We start from the raw sequence: 17,146 nt of genomic DNA, 5'->3' as shown, positions 1-17,146 counted from the left end.
CAGGTATTCAGGACTTCAATAACCTGAGGAACAAAGGATTCTAATTTTCAACAGCGTCGACCATCAGCAGAAGAATAAGAGCTATGATTCATTTGTAACAGCTTTATGTGTAGAAATGAGAGCAAACAAACAGGGTGTAAAAACTCCTAATAAACCTTTAATTTGAGCTGTTTGTACAATTGACAAATTACATTAAAACATCTGTATCTTTTAAATGTCTGTAGTTTTGTACACCTCCCCCCTCTGGCTTGCAGGTCAGGGACTCCAAACATACAACGCATGAAAATAAAGCTGCATATAATAATAATAGTACATGGTACAGTTACATCAATGTACAGTGTTTACAGAAAATACATCAGAGGAAAAAACGTTTAAAAGGAGGAGCACGAGCCGCTAGAGGGGCCGGACGTCCAAACACCAGCATTCAGCCTGTTCTACCAGTCAGAGTGAGTGAGGCACTGCAGGGGGGCCCTCATGCATCATGGGGCCCTCATGCTGCAGGAAGGACCCTCATGCATCATGGGGCCCTCACGCTGCAGGGGGGCCCTCATGTTGCAGAAAGGACCCTCATGCTGCAGGAAGGACCCTGATGCAGCATAAGACCATCATGCTGCAGGGAGAACCCTCATGCATCATGGGGCCCTCACGCTGCAGGGGGGCCCTCATGTTGCAGAAAGGACCCTGATGCAGCATAAGACCCTCATGCATCATGGGGCCCTCATGCTGCAGGAAGGACCCTCATGCTGCAGGAAGAACCCTCATGCATCATGGGGCCCTCACGCTTCAGGGGAGCCCTCACGTTGCAGGAAGGACCCTCATGTTGCAGGGAGGACCCTCATGCATCATGGGGCCCTCATGCAAGCTCGGTGAATCGAAGTTAAGATGACTTGTGTAACAGGTCTGGTGACATAAAAACAGTACGTCACCAGGGCCGATTTATAAAAATAATAATAAATAGAGAGAAGCATTTGGTTTAATATCAAATGAAACTGCTACAAAATACCAAATTGAAGATGTCAAACTACTAAAACTACATCTATGGCGGGCGTACCGGCCCTTTAAACTGCTCGTCATCATGTCCTCCATCTTGTTTCAGTGACGCAGCAGCAGACTGAAAAAAGCACTAATTTAAGGCACAGCTGGGTCGTTAGGGTTTCAACGTCTGAAATGTGCATTACTTGTACATTTTCACACTGCAAAAACTGAGTCTTTGAATTCACTGCATTAAAAAAGTAAGTTTGTCTGGCAGCTCCCGGGTCATTGAAACATTTAAATAGAAAGCTGCTATAAAAACACACGAGCAGGAACCAGAATAAAGAGTCTGTGAATGTCCACCCACAGACTGAAGCTTCATGACACTGAAATCATACAGAGTCACAACGTCTGAGTCCTCCGTTCACACACAGAGACACGACAACAGGTGAGAACATACACCTTAGAGAGGGGGCGGGGGCAAAGAATGAGCCGACATGACAGAGGTAAATAATAAAATACATAACAATATAAAGTTTGTAATATACGGGTTATATCTGACAGGAACACGTCCACCCTCTGCTCTGTGTGTGTGTCATAAAGCTTCATGTATGTACAGCCTGTGTCTCTCCTCACACTAAATAATAATTAATAATAATGATAATAACAGGAGTACACTGTAGTGTTGTAGACTCTGACACATGCAGCTGATTCACACGGAGGAGGAGGAGGAGGAGGAGGAGGAGGAGGAGCACCACCGCGCAGCTTCTCTGAGCTGAAGAACATGAGGAGTGAAGTGTTCCTGTGATGAAGCAGCAGACTGGGGGAAAAGGGGGGGCGGGTTAGGGATCATGAGAAGCCTGAGGAGGAGGAGCCTCTGAGTGTCAGGCGGCTCGCTGTGTCTCTGCTGGGAGTGTTGAGGGGGGGGCTGGAGGCCTTCAGGGGAGTGCAGCAGCTCTGGGCCTGAGGAAAGCGCTGGTGGTACCTGTCCAGACGCAGGTACTTCACTGTCACCAGCTTACCTGTCAGAATAAAAGTCCTGTTAATACAGAGATCTAAATTAAAGCATCGATATTTGGCGTCAGCATGTTAATACTTTTAACAGCTTATTGCACAGGTTGGTCCCAGCCCGAGTTATTATTGTTATTAAAATTATTAACAGCTTTATATCTGTAAGAACATCTTTCTGCTCGGACCTGGATCCCACATTAACACAGATAATATGAGTTAGCATGCATGGCTAACATTAGCACAGTGTGACAGATGTTAAAGGTTTCAATTTAAAAAGATCAATAAGAAAAGGAACATTTAAGAGATTCATTCTCTAAAATACAAACATGATATCCACATGGAGCCAGTGCTGTGTGGCCACTCTGAAATCTCTTTTTCTCGACCTCCTGTATCGTATCATCTTTCACCTGCAGCAGGTACCATCACAGACACACACTGAGAACACCTGAACTGACTGAGTGAAACTTACCATCAAACCAGGAGCCGTGCAGAGCTTTGAAGGCTTTCCCAGAATGCTCTGCAGAGAGACACTTCACATACACACAGCCCTGAGGAGAGAGAGGAACAGTGTGACATCAGGGACAACTGCGGTTGATTGGTTCAAGGAAATTTATGCCGTGATAAATATCATACATAACCACGCCCAATTTAACCCCAGCGTCAGCGAAGTTAACAAAGAAGGAATGCCAATAACTCGAGTTTGGATTAAAACTAATTTCTAAAACTTTTAAGATGCTCACTAGGATGGACATAAGACCCTAAATTACACAGTTTGAAGTATTTGGTGGATTTGGGTTTACAGGGGCTTTAATTCGGCCCAGGACACATGTGCGTTCACACTGCCAGACGCATGTGGATAATGCGTTCCAGACCCCCTCCATGTGGCCTGAGTGATCGGATCTGAATGCATCCTCAATACGTCCTGGGAGAGTTCACACCTGTAGTTAAGGCTGTCCACTTGTGATCCGATCACGAAATTAATTTTAATATCAGGTGTGTTAAGGGCCTATGGCATCACTTTACATACACCGCCCTGAGGAGAGAGAGGGACAGTGTGACATCACTATGTGATGTATAATCAGACCTGGACCTCTCTGTGATGTTGCCCAGTGGTCATTTGAGGTATTGCAGCTTAAATCCCCCTGCAGCCTGAAGAGGCCTTTTCCCCTCAGACCTCAGTCATAAAGAGACGTCTGTCACACTGTAAACACTGAAATACGACCTTCTTATTATTAACGTTTCATCCATGGGGGTTTTTAACTTCTCAAAGTGCCCTCGAGCTGAGAGAAGATATTTTTTAATCTGTGACTCTGAATCTTTGAGCCAGCATGAGAAACACTACTGAGCATGCTCAGTGGGCAGCAAACCTGGAATTAATCCAGGAAGAGAAATCTTCTGATGTAAGTGGAATAGCATTCGGCTGTGACATCACTATGACATCACTGGTACACATATCGTACCTCTCGTGAATTCTTGTCGACGGCGATGTGGACGATGCCGTCGTTGTCGTTGCATTTCTCCAGGATGGCCTCATGGATGGCCAGATCCCAGTTCTCCCCCACCTCCCTGAAAGCACACAGGAAGTTACACACAGGAAGTGACCTCACATGAAGAGGGTGACATCATCAAAGGCAGAGACTCACATGACGGGGTCAAACATGTTTCTGATCTTCAGACACGGAGTCAGGCTGTTGGGAGGAGAGTTCCTGCGGTCCAGAGGGAATGCTGAGAAGGAGAGAGAATATGAACTGATGATCACACACTGATTAGCCATGATGCCTTGCTTTCTCTGAAGAGTTACCTTTCCCCTGCCACACTTTGGAGGGCACAGAGGAGGTCTTATCACAGCTGAGTGACGGCTGGATCCACCTCCACACCAGGAAGTCAGCCCCCCCGATCCTCTGAGTCTCAGTCCTGATCCTCGACTCGTTGGCTGACAGGAATCTCTCCGCTCGCTCCCACACCTTCTTCATCTTCTTCCTGTAAGTCATCACACACTGATCAGCTGTTCACAGACACACATACACACCTGCTGAAGTCTGAGAGAACACCAGAGTGATGACTGACCGGTCCTGAGGTGGGACCAGAGAGTCTCTGACGTGGGGGATGGGCAGGTAGGGCTGCAGGTCCTGGTTCTCCTGACACGCCTCACTGTGGCTCCTCAGCACGTCTGCACACACACACACACACACACACCACACACACCACACAGGAAAGGGTTAATACAGACTGACGCTGACACACAGATCAGGTTTATACATAGACGAGTGTGTTTTAGAGTTGCTCACCGATAATCCTCTCCACCATGTCGTACATCTGTCTGGTCTCCTCCTCCTCTCTCCTCCAGCGGTACTTCATGTAACACACGACACTCCACACACAGCCCACCACTGCACGCACACGCACACACACGCACACACACACACACACACACACACACACACACACACACACACACACACACACACACACACACACACACACACACACACACACACACACACACACACACACGGTCAATCAACTGATCACAGCAAACAAAAACATCTAAATCTGCATTCTACTGTTACTGAGTTACTGTAAGTTAGGGCTGCCCCCTGAAAGCCGACGAGTCGAATCTCGGTCTGTGAGCGCTCAAGCCGAGCCTTCGTTTTTTGTTCGTCTCCGTGATATGCGCTGTTGTTAACTGAAGAGAGATCACAGATCTGTGTGTTTTTCATGCTCTTTACCAGGCTCAATAACGTTGCGATCGGTCTGTATTTCCCTTACTACAAAGTATAAAGTAGTGTCACCTAAAAACTTGAATGCAGTCTCCTTACTGAAAAAAAAAATAGAAAGCCACCCACCAAAATGGCTAGTAGGAGTGAGTGAGTTACCCGCCACTGCCCAATTCTACCCGCATTTGGCGGGTGCTGATGTCTAGCCCTGGTTACTGTGTTACTGTAAGTGTTACACTAACAGTAACACTGTAACAGTAAGTGTTAATGTTATAGTTTTACTGTTAGTGTAAGTGTTATAGTCCTCAGCTCTATTGCTGCTAGATAGATGACACAGTGAACAACCAAATCCTCCTCTTCTCTCTCTGAGCTTGGTATCTCAGGATCAGCCCTCCTCTGGTTCATGTCCTACCTGTCAGGGAGATCTGTTAGAGTATCTTGGAAAGGAGAAGTGTCCAAGCCCCACAGCATATCCACAGGGGTGCCTCAGGGGTCAGTACTCGGCCCCCTTCTCTTCTCAATATATACCACCTCACTTGGTGCGATCATCTGCTCCCATGGTGTCTCATACCATTGCTATGCAGATGATACCAAGCTCTTCCTGTCATTTCCACCAGACGACGCTACAGTCCCAGCACGTATCTCTTCATGCCTTGCTGATGTCTCTAAATGGATGAAAGAACGCCACCTTCAGCTCAACCTATCCAAGACTGAGCTCCTTGTCATCCCAGCCAGTCCCTCTATGCAACCACAGATCAACATCCAGCTCGGACAAACTGAACTCATACCCACTAAGTCTGCCCGGGACCTGGGCGTCATGATGACAACCAGCTAACCTTTAAGGTCCATGTGGCCTCGAGTGCTTGGTCATGTCGATTTGCCCTGTGCAACATCAGGAAGATCAGACCCTACCTGTCAGAGCATGCAACACACCTGCTGGTACAGGCTCTTGTGATATCACGCATTGATTACTGCAACTCCCTCCTGGCAGGCCTTCCTGCACGCACATTCAAACCTCTGCAGATCATCCAGAACGCAGCAGAGTGACGGGTCTTCAATCAACCCAAAACAGCACGTCACCGCACTGTTCATATCCCTCCACTGTTCACATCCCTCCACTGTTCATATCCCTCCACTGGCTCCAAGTCGCCGCTCGCATCAAATTCAAACACCACGTCGTTTACAAAACAGCAACAAAAACGTCTCCTGCCTACCTGAACGCCCTCATCCAGGTCTACACTCCATCCCGCCCACTACGCTCTGCCAATGCAAGGCGCCTGGTACTCCCATCACAACAGGGCCCTAAGTCTCTAACTAGACCCTTCTCCTCAGTCACCCAGCTCTTTATGAACCCCTCTGACCTTAGTGATATTGATGCTATTGATGATGATGATGACATCGAGGATGTAACCCTAACCCTGTTTATGCTGACTAGGATTTTCATGATGATGATAACTATACTGACCTTGTTGATGTTGCTGATGATTATCATGATTCTAAGAAACAAAATAAAAAAAAACGACCCATACACTTCCTGTCAGCACCAGTGTCCGATCACACCTGAAGCTGTGTGTTGGCTCTCACTGACTTCGTTCCCTCCTGTCTCGATCGTTGCTTTTGTTATATTAACTCTCAGATGTACGTCGCTTTGGACTAAAGCGTCTGATAAATTAAACTGTAACATTGTTACTGTTAGTGTTACTGGGTTGCTGTACAGTATGACGACAAAGACAAACGCGACATACACGATACTACATTGTGTCGTATCATGTATGTTGTGTTGTGCATGTTGTGTAATTCATGCCGTGCCGTCGTTCATGTATGTCATGTCATTGATGTTGTGTATGTTGAGTCGTGTATGTGGTGTTTGCGTGTCGTTCACGTATGTCGTGTTGTGTATGTTGTGTCATTGATGTCGTGTATGTTGTGTCGTTCAGGTATGTCGTGTGTTTAATCTCACCTGCTGCCAGGAGAAGGACTCTACTGATGACTGTGAGGAAGGCTCTGCGGAAGCGACAGCTGAACGGCATCTTGGGGTGTGTCGACTCGAGGCGAGAGATCTCAGAGACGTCAGTGACAGGGTCTTCAGCAGTCTGCCCGATCAGCCTGAATACACACACACACACACACACACAAACAGACACACACACAGTGAGTAACGAGGTCACATGACTGCTCTGTTAACAGCATGAAGAGGAAGAGTGATTTACCTGATCCCCACATCCTGTCCGGTCCTGATGATCCACTCCAGAGACACAACAACGAGGCCTTTAAACTGCTGGTTCTGAGCCTGTCACACACACACACACACACACGCACAGACACAGAGAGAGACACACACACACACACACACACACACACACACACAGACACAGAGAGAGACACACACACACACAGACACACAGACACACAGACAGACAGACACACAGACACACAGACACACAGAGAGAGTGTGTGAACGTACCTGTAAATACTCAGTAAATGGTCAGTAGATAGTCATAGACTTACCTCTAAATAGTGGGAGGCCTGGTCCAGGGTCAGGCTCCTGTTCGGATGCTGCATGTCTCCACAGTCATGTTGACCTGAAGTCAGACGTCAGAACATCACTACATGTGTTTATGTTCAGCGGTCGATCTTGACTGATTGAAGCTGCTGTGATAGTGTTATTATCTATCTAATCTGATGAAATGTGATGGATCCTGATACTACACAGGTGAAACACAAAGAGCAGAGTTGATGTTTACCTGCGATGAGGGCCAAGTGGTCGTGTAGACTGAGCAGCAGCTTCAGGATCAGGTCTTTATCAGTCTTGTTCTGCACACAGTGAACATTATTATCTATGAGTTTATCTGTAGACATCTCTGACGGGACTAAAGTTCAGACATCGCAATATCAGAGTCTCTTGATCCATGTTTCTGGTCCTTTAACAGAGAACCTGCCAAGTCTGACACAGGAGTCAGAACCACTGACGCATCACATGCTACAGAGTCTAAACAGTTCAGACGGGACAGGAGCAGGGTTTGGTCTGGTTTATGTGCTGATCCATTAAAGTCTGCCTGGACCAGGTCTTAAATCCACCCCTCCTGATGTCAGAGATCAAACTGAGCACCAGCTTGACCTGATGTCAGAGACGTTACAATTTCATTTGGCAGACGCTTTTGTCCAAAGCGATGTACATCTGAGACCCAACACAACACAAGCAATGATCAAGACAGGAGGGAACGAAGTCAGGAAGAGCCAACAAACAGCTTCAAGTGCGACCGGACACAGGTGCTCACAGGCAGTGCACAGGGTTGTTTTTTTTACAGGACGACTGTACTTACATATGAAGAGTCAAAGTCGCTGCCAAAGGGGTGACTCTTTACTGAAACACAGAGAGAGAGAGACAGACAGACAGAGTCAGATACTTAACATGAACATCAGATACACAGGTGGAGACCATCAGATACAGCATGAACACAGGTAGACACCATCAGATACAGCATGAACACAGGTAGACACCATCAGATACAGCATGAACACAGGTAGAGACCATCAGATACAGCATGAACACAGGTAGAGACCATCAGACACAGCATGAACACAGACTATTAAACACTGAACAGTCGGGCTGTAGTCCACGCGTACAGTCGCGCTGTAGTCCACGCGTACACTCGGGCTGTAGTCCACGCGTACACTCGGGCTGTAGTTCACGCGTACACTCGGGCTGTAGTCCACGCGTACACTCGGGCTGTAGTTCACGCGTACACTCGGGCTGTAGTTCACGCGTACACTCGGGCTGTAGTCCACGCGTACACTCGGGCTGTAGTCCATGCGTACAGTCGGGCTGTAGTTCACGCGTACACTCGGGCTGTAGTTCACGCGTACAGTGCATTTGTACAGTAAATTTGTATCTGCGGCCACAACTTCACCTTTTGGATCAATTATCTATCATGTATGGATCTCTGCAGGTACAGGGAGGTCTATTATCTGTACTGATCCATACATCAGGTAGGAAAGATGGGAGTGACACCTGACTGTAGTGATGTAGAGTGTTTCTTAGTTGAGATCACACCTGAGCTCCTGTCAGAGGACTACCTGTCTGCTGATGATGTAAATCAGGTGTAGTGAGAAACAGACGTAGACAGGCCTGAACACACTGACCTGAGCTCAGGTGTAATGACCACAGACAATCAGGTAATAGGTGAGGTGATCAAAGGCAGGTGACCAACGTGTTCAGTCAGTAGCTAACGCTAGCTGTAGTTAACAGCTTCAAATATACTTTCCTAATTTGCGCGTTGACGTAGGTTTTTCAGACCTGGGAAGACCCGCTTATAGATGGCAATTGTCTCTTTTCCCATTGCCAGTGAAGTATACTCCTTTAGGTCTCTTTTATGCTGCGTCTCGTATGTCTGACGTCGCAAATGTGCCGGAAACAGGGTTAGTAAACAGTGAAGATGTTACAGTGGTTAGGTCTTTATTGTATCTATTACTCATTCAGTCTGTTTATCAAACTCTGCAGCAACAAATTTGGAACGATTTTCGAGCGCTGCTTGGACGGGCGGAATTTGTAGCTGAGACGACAAGGAGTCGCAGAAGTTACCCACGCAGCATAGCATCGTGCCGGAAAGGGGGCAGAGATTAGCGTTTTGTGTTCCCATCAATGCCGAAGCTGAGGCGATAATTACCCGGGTCTGAATGCCGATTGGAACCTTTCCCACTAACCAAAAAAGATGGATGTTAGTGGGTTTTTTGACCAGTGGGAAAGGAGCTTATGAGAGATGTTTTTATTACTACAGTATGTGTGCAGACACTGACAGACCTGCAGGCTGAATGTGACACTCAGGATGTTTCTGCTGTATAATGCTACTACCTGTTTAGGAGTATTTATCTATGAGCAGATCATACTACACTTTATTATTACTGTTCACACACCTATCACAGTGTTAAAGAACATATTTTTGATCTAATATAAATCTTCTTTTTACTCTTGATGTTCTTATGTTGTATGATAACTGTTCCTCTGTGACTGACAGATAAACAACAATAACACAGATAAAGACCCTGTAATGTCCCCTGTGTTCAGATACTCACTAGCTGAGTCCTCGGGGGCCCCGGAGCCCCTCATCCTCAGGTACATGAGCCCCAGCAGGAGGAAGAAGAGGCAGGCCGCGGTGAGCAGGATCATGGACAGGTAGTGGGCGCTGAAGCTGCCGGAGGAGGCCGCCTCCTCCCGCTTGAACTGCTGCAGCAGCTCGTCCTCGGGCCCGGGCTGGGGGTGTTTTAGGGCCGGGCTGTGGGGGCGGGAGGGAACGGTGTGGTTGGAGTGGTTGCTCCGGTAGGTGTGGGACAGGCTGCTGTAGGAGGAGAAACGGGGTCTGAGCCCGATGCTGAACCTGCTGGAGGCTCCGGGCTCCGCGGACACGTGGTGGTTCTTCCCGGTCTCCCCTCCGTGGTTCTCGGTCAGGGACACGTAGATGGACTTCCGGGGAAAGATGTGGCTCCTAAAGGACCCCGAAGAGTCCGAGTCCCTTCTCTTTCCTTCCCCCTCCTCCCCCCGGCTCCCCACCATGTTCAGAGCCTCCGGCCGGTTCTCCTCTCTGGACGCTCCTCCTGTCTGAGACGCTCGGCCGGCTTTGTGTGAGGGGTAGGCCGCTTTAGAGTAGCTCCGTCTGGTCTCCAGTCGGTCCCTGTGTCGGTCTCCGGCTGCCAGGCCTGAGACCTCCTCGTCAGAGTCTGAGTACTCCCCGGCTAACGTGAGCTGGTTCACGTGAGCCCCGCAGCCGTTTACAGACCGACAGTTCTTTTCCGGCTCTGCCTCATCTTCTTCCTCGTCTCCGGACTCTTCATCCCTCCCTCCTGCCTCGAGGCTGGATCTGGCGCGGACCCCCCAGCCCAAAGAGCCGCTCCCGTGTCGGTCGGGACCTGGGGAGGACTTGCTGCTGTTAAGCGGACTGGCGGCGCCGTGCTGGCTCGGGTTAGCCGGACCCGGGGCGGTAGCGGGCCGGGTCCTCGGTGGTGTTTGAGCCCCGGAGCCGCCGCTGTGGTTCAGGCCTTTTCTCTTCAGAGGAGTTTCAGCGTCAGACTCGTCGGAGCTGAAGCCGAGGACGGAGGACTTCCGGCCCGGTCTCCTGTTGGAGATCAGGTGCGTGACGTCACGACTGGCTGGCCTGGATCCCGCCGTGCCGCCGCCGCCAGAGGAGCTGCTGATGGCGGCCCCGCTGCGGGTCTTACTGGGCCTGGAGCCCCGCTGCTGCTGCTCCTCTCGAAGCTTCTTTAGCTTCTTTAGGTACACAGGCCGAGTGTTCTCGGTTACCGGGCCCGGAGTGAATCCTAAGCGCTTTAATTCGGAGAAAAGCTCCTCATCCGTTAACTGCGTAGACGCCATCTTGGGTAAAGTCTCGGAGAAGGTTGTGTGACGGAAGTGACGTAGGCGTGAAGTGGCAGCAGACCAACTGGGCTGCGTTCAAAATAAACAGTTAGTGTTTATCAATGATTATAATGTTCACGTTCTTCTACTTTTCCTGCTAAAAAGAAAGAATATAAAATAAAACAAATTCTTTTTTCATTGTGAACATGTAGACTACAGTTTACGTTGTTTCTAAATGGAATAAACACGGAATGGAAAATTAGCTTTAAGCGTGGTCCCTGAAAATTAAGTTGTGTTTAACTTCACAATAATAATAATAAAAGCAACGTACTCAAAATCAGACTGCTTCAAGAGCTCCTTAGAGGTATTAAAGTCCATTCATTTTTTTTCACTATGATCCATTCAATATTCAAAATCTTAATTTATACTGAGCAATTTCAATAAACTGAAATAAAGAAATAAGTCAGAAGAATGTGTCCTGGTGAAATGCAGACTGAATAACTGATGATAGGAACATGAGGACATGATGCAGCTGTTCTGATTGGACAGCTTGGATCTCTCCTCCTGCACGCCTGTGTGGATCTACATTAATGCTCCAAAGCTAATCATAACTTCATCATCTTCAGGAATAATACCTGATTTAAGTTGGTCTACCACCTGGTTCATAGGTAAACATTTAATGAATTACATTAATGCTGCTTTCCTGCAACAGTGTTTAGGAGTAACTATTGACATGTGATGGTGACCAGTAAAAACACTCCATAACATCTGCTTCCTGTTTAGTCTGCAGGCTTTACAGACACTGCAGACAGTAACACTGCAGAGTCTCTTCAGAGGACAGCCATGAACCTGAACCTCACACAGATCAGTGCAGCTATGTTGACAGTCCTGATCTTCATGCAGTCAAACTGGGCGTGTCAGATCACATTGTCAAAACTGATTTCATTATTAAAATAACTATTATTATAGTGTGGCCCCTCAAGATTTTTCCTCCAGCTATTAAAATAATCTTTGTAGTCCATTGATGTATTAAATACAATGTTTACTATGTAACCCAGCATTATGTGGAGGAATATAGTAAAATAAACCTGAGGTCTCGGGACTCAGAAACAAGTTGTAATAAAGTCATCAGTGTGTGCTGTTGTGTAGTAGGGGGCAATATATGTACAGACACAGACTAAAACACAAAACCTCTGATACTTTATAATAAATCTTTATTCTCATGTGATAGACAGTTTAACATCTGTGTTTCAAAGGGTCATCAGTTTCTGTTAGTGCAAAACAAAACCAAGCGCCACTGTCACATCATCACACACAACAAAGGAACATTACTGCATGTGTGATTTTTACAAATAATTAAGACAGATAAAATCTCTATATTATTACTCATTATAATCACAGTCACATAAAATCTCCAGATCTTAACTGATTCATCCCAAAAACTATACAGTTACATTTACACCATAACAATATGTACAATAACAGACACTTTAACTCCATTGTATATATATGTATATGCATATATCACACATATATACACATGTGGAATATAACATTCAATAATTAATCCTGTTTGACTATCAATAAGAGGAATGATCGATCTGAAACCAGGTAGAGACAGTCAGAGAAATATCATTATGTTTATGTGTGAATTTTTTGGGATTTTTGCCTTCATTGTATAGGACAGCTGAAGAGAGACAGGAGATGTGGGGAGAAGAGAGTGGGGAATGACACCAAATGGATCGGCAGACCAGGAGTCGAACCTGTGCTCAGTGCGTCGAGGACTACAGCCTCTATACATGGGCTGCCTGCTCTACCAACTGTGCTAAACCAGCGCCCTATCCCAAACAGGTTTCACCTCCTGCTATTTATATAAAATAACAAACAGAACATTAGATATTAATGTTTGAAGGACAAGAGAGTGTGTTCATCTGAGTCTGACACCAACACACAGAGAGAGAGACACACACAAAGTAAACACAGGCTGAGTTGTAGTCAGACCAGCAGGGGGAGCTACAGGGCTCTGTTTAAACCATGTATTGTAGATTCAGGTCGCTGGGCTAGTTTTAACGTAATGACAGAGATCACTATTATATTCAAGATTACCATTTGCCTGTCTCGGATGTGATTTCAGGTCAGAGCCGTGTCTCTCCAATGAGCAGTGCTATCTGTGTGTTTCAGTGACTCTTAGTGCTTCTTCATGGAGTCGAGCACTCGCAGGATGTGCAGGAACAGGTTGACTATGTCCAGGTACAGGTTGATGGAGGCCAGGACGTGCTCCTCAGGGGACAGCTGCTTCATCAGCAGGTGGGTGTCATAGATGATAAACCCACAGAACACCAGAGCCCCGAACCCACTGAGGACCAGCTCAGTGCTGTCGCTGTCGAAAAAGAACTGCAGAGAGATCAGAGTCGTCACATGAGGGAAGTTTACAGTGACAGGCTGAACTAATAATCCAGTCAGAGAGTTATCTACATCAGGCCTGATCAGAACAAAAGGGGTGAGTATGAAACAGACACCTTAAAGATCAGATCACAGGTGTGTGTAAAAAGACTTTGTTTCAGTAAATTACATGGAGGTAAACGTATCAATTAATCCTGATAGATTAATGGGTGTACCACACAGCCCTGGGTCATATCCACATACCCTCATGAATCCTGCGATGATCAGGATCCACAGGCAGGCGAACAGTCTGTAAACACACATCAGAGACTGTTAGTAACATGGCAGCTCTCTCTATAAAAAGGACTATGAGCAGCTCAGCAGACACACTCACCCTGCTCCCATCCTACTGAAGTCTCTCTTTGACTGGAAGGTGAACACTGTGAGTCCAGCAAACACTGCACAGGTCAGGAACAGAGCCTGGAGCACCGTGGAGTACTCATAGAAGGTCACTGTGGAGGGACGAGTTCAGTGTTAGGCGACAGGCAGCCAACAGTCTGTTAACAGGCAGCCAACAGTCTGACAGGATCAGATATGACAGACTGGTTCAAACAGTACTTACAGGCTGTGGCCACAGAGACCGCCTCCAGCAGTGTCTAAAAAGAAAACATGGAGTTAGTTAGTGACACACACGCTAACCAACTACAGGCTAATATTAAATAACCAGTGCAAAGACTGAGCAGCTGATATGTGAGATGAAACAACATAGACTTACAAACACGAGCAGCAGGTACAGGTTGACTGGATGCTGGTGTCTGTACACGGCCAGGGCCACGAGAACGACCAGAGAGCCCAGAGCAGAAACCAGAACCACAGCAGGACTGAGGAGGAAACCAGGACACAGTCAGAGAACACAGCCTGCATGAGCTGTGTGGATATTACTCACATCCTACAGCTCCAGCATCAGATCTCAGGTAACACTATACTATACAGAGGTGAAAACACTGTGTTCTTCTTTTATTGCCCTGTTCACATTTGGTATTACAAATGTGTCCTGGGTGATCAGATCCCAGGTGGTCAGCTCTAAGCACGTGTTCACACCTAGCATTAACAGGCTTCTCCAATGCGTCCTCAGTGACCACTTGTGATCGGATCTCACTTTCCCGCTCGGTATACAATTTAACACGGAGGCTCAGTCTCCTTTAATTGACTTATCATGTATTAATATAAAACATCATATAATGAAAGAAAGCGTGATGCAGACTTGCAGCACAGAGAGGGGGAGAGCTGCAGCGCACAAGCACAGAGGGGAGGGAGGGAGCGAGCGGGTGATCACGGACTAGGCTGACGACATGACTTGACTTGAAACTTTGTTTGATCGTAAAGCCTGATGCTCCTCCACAGCTCTGTGTTTATCAGTGAAATATATACTGCAGTTCAGACTGGAGTCTCTGTTAACAGTGACAGACAGACAGAAAGTTAGAATGTTAAATCAGACAGAAATAAAAGGCAAGTGATCTCTCCGGATCCACCTGATTGTTGCCATGGATATGGGGAGTGTGGGCAGTCCTTAATGTGGCTCAGGACACATGTGCACACACACTATTACACTCATGTGAAAAACGCGTCGTAAACCACCTCTGTATGTGGCCTGAGTGATCGGATCCGTATGTGTTCGCCCTCCATCCTGGGTGTGTTCACACCTGTAGTTAAGTCTGTCCACTTGTGATCCGATCACAAAAACCACTTGCTGCTACCAGGTCTGAACACCCTCTATATGTAAACAGGTTCAGATGTCAGGTAAGAAACTGTTAACTGAGTAAAAGTGGTGTGACACTGAAGGGATGTCTTGGTTTTTTTATGATTGGGAGCTGGTGATGAGAGCATACTCACCTGTCGTGGACAAACTCTTTGATGGTGTCAGAGAACATGAAGAGGGCGGAGGTGGCTGTGGTCAGGATGATCTGCAGGCTCAGGAGGGTGTACACCTTCCTCAGGAAGTCTGCACAAAAGACAGGTACAGGTGGATTACAACAGCTGGATCACAGGAGACGTTTGTTAGCTATATCAACAATACGCGTGTTTTACCGCTAGTTAGCCGATGCTAGCTATATATTAGCTATAATAATAACAACAGTACAGGAATGTGTGTTTGCCGCTGTTAGCTTGACGTTAGCTATAATGTATTTGTATAGTAATTTGCCACTGTTAGCTTGACGTTAGCTATAATGTATTTGTATAGTAATTTGCCACTGTAAGCTATAATGTATTTGCACAGCAGTTAGCCGCTGTTAGCATGACGTTAGCTATAACGTATTTGTGTCATAGTTAGCCGCTGTTAGCTTGACGTTAGCTATAATGTAATTGCATAGCAGTTAGCCGCTGTTAGCTTGGCGTTAGCTATAATGTATTTGCACAGAAGTTAGCCGCTGTTAGCTTGACGTTAGCTATAATCTATTTGCACAGCAGTCAGCTGACGTGTCCAGCTGCTAACAAACATTAGCTCCACTCACCCATCCGGATCTGCACGCTGGCCGTAGCGACATTGGTTCCGTAGTTAAAGTCATCTTCTACAGAAGAGCGGGGATATTTTTCACTGCTCATCTTGTTTCTGTCTCGTTTCCTACGTCAGATAAAAAAATGAATAATTCACGTTAGTACAGATCAGGGAGAAGAAAGGGACGGCTGGTGTCACAGAGGCTGGGTTCGGTGTTCACGGCTTCTTCTGCTGCTTTAATGGGGGATGATAACCAGTTTATAAGGGACATTACCGCCCCCTGCTGTGCTGGGGTGTGGGTTATCCGGTGTGAGAGACAAACTATATTATTTTTGATATTCTTTGCAAAAAATCACTCAACTTCAGGACTGAAGCTTTCCCTTTATGGTCTTCATCAGTTATCGCAGCTGGCTCAGGTAACATCAGGTAGTACACAGTGGTGAAATTAATCTTATTACTATAAAAAGTACTTTTGAGTTAAATGTGTTATTTTACTGTATGTGAAGAATTGACAGTAGTATGAAGTCATACATGATTCATAATGAACTGTACCGAGTGTCTTGAAAGAGTCTGATTGTTGAAATATTCCATCTGAACATGTGGTGCAGAATATTCAGTATACATGTTCAGTACATGTTCCATGTGCCATTCAATGTCCATGATGAGTCCATTCTGTCCTCTGAGGCTGCTCACTGTGAGAGAGGCTTTAGCCCCAGATTAACCTGTCCTGAACTGTTTTCAATATTTATAATGTTATAATATAATAATAATTATAATATATGTGTAATAATCTCAGGCAAGATGAATATATTTTAACAAGTAACCAGTGAAAGGTCAAAGTGTGCTTCTTACAACAAAAAAAAATGCAGAGAGGAATATATAACACACAGGAAGAGACAACGCTAGCAAAGGAAGAAAAGTACAGCAGGTTACATTAACTTTATAAGACCCTTAATACAAACATGCAGGTCTGAGCGCTTCACAAAGCAACATTAAAACTACACACAGAGAGATAAGAACATGTTCTCACAACAACAGATACAAACTTACAGTAATGCTTGAAATGTAGTGTTTGTATTGACAGTGATGGAGGTGTGCAGACAGCAGGTGGAGCCTCCTCACTGTCCACAGTCCGACACTCTGCTGCACAGAGTACCACTGAACACACAGGAGAAAGCAACAGGCTGTTCAAAAGCTGTGGTCGTAGAATCAGAGGTG

General features: G+C 46.4%; 2 protein-coding genes across 2 annotated transcripts; both read right to left on the bottom strand.

Moving 5' to 3' along the window:
* Positions 1 to 137: 137 nt before the first annotated feature.
* lemd3 (LEM domain containing 3) lies at positions 138 to 11,067 on the bottom strand. Its single transcript, XM_069671412.1, has 13 exons — positions 9,774 to 11,067; positions 8,024 to 8,064; positions 7,445 to 7,514; positions 7,209 to 7,282; positions 6,911 to 6,990; positions 6,661 to 6,806; positions 4,272 to 4,373; positions 4,051 to 4,153; positions 3,785 to 3,963; positions 3,627 to 3,708; positions 3,444 to 3,549; positions 2,453 to 2,531; positions 138 to 1,994 (listed from the first exon to the last, which is right to left on the bottom strand). The coding sequence occupies exons 1-13, from the start codon at positions 11,065 to 11,067 to the stop codon at positions 1,822 to 1,824; spliced, it is 2,529 nt and encodes an 842-aa protein (XP_069527513.1). The 3' UTR covers positions 138 to 1,821.
* A 1,179-nt stretch (positions 11,068 to 12,246) lies between these two features.
* tmbim4 (transmembrane BAX inhibitor motif containing 4) lies at positions 12,247 to 16,149 on the bottom strand. Its single transcript, XM_069671141.1, has 7 exons — positions 15,945 to 16,149; positions 15,325 to 15,433; positions 14,207 to 14,312; positions 14,054 to 14,087; positions 13,826 to 13,943; positions 13,696 to 13,741; positions 12,247 to 13,443 (listed from the first exon to the last, which is right to left on the bottom strand). Exons 1-7 carry the CDS (start codon positions 16,033 to 16,035, stop codon positions 13,237 to 13,239), a joined length of 711 nt encoding a protein of 236 aa, XP_069527242.1. The 5' UTR covers positions 16,036 to 16,149; the 3' UTR covers positions 12,247 to 13,236.
* Positions 16,150 to 17,146: the final 997 nt, after the last annotated feature.

The sequence above is a fragment of the Semicossyphus pulcher genome, unplaced genomic scaffold (assembly GCF_022749685.1).
Source record: "Semicossyphus pulcher isolate SPU_LCO1_2020_fin unplaced genomic scaffold, fSemPul1.0.p SCAF_20, whole genome shotgun sequence".
NCBI classification, from domain to species: Eukaryota; Metazoa; Chordata; class Actinopteri; order Labriformes; family Labridae; genus Semicossyphus; species Semicossyphus pulcher.
Note: the sequence above shows the minus strand (reverse complement) of the source record. Positions and strands in the feature narration are given on the sequence as shown.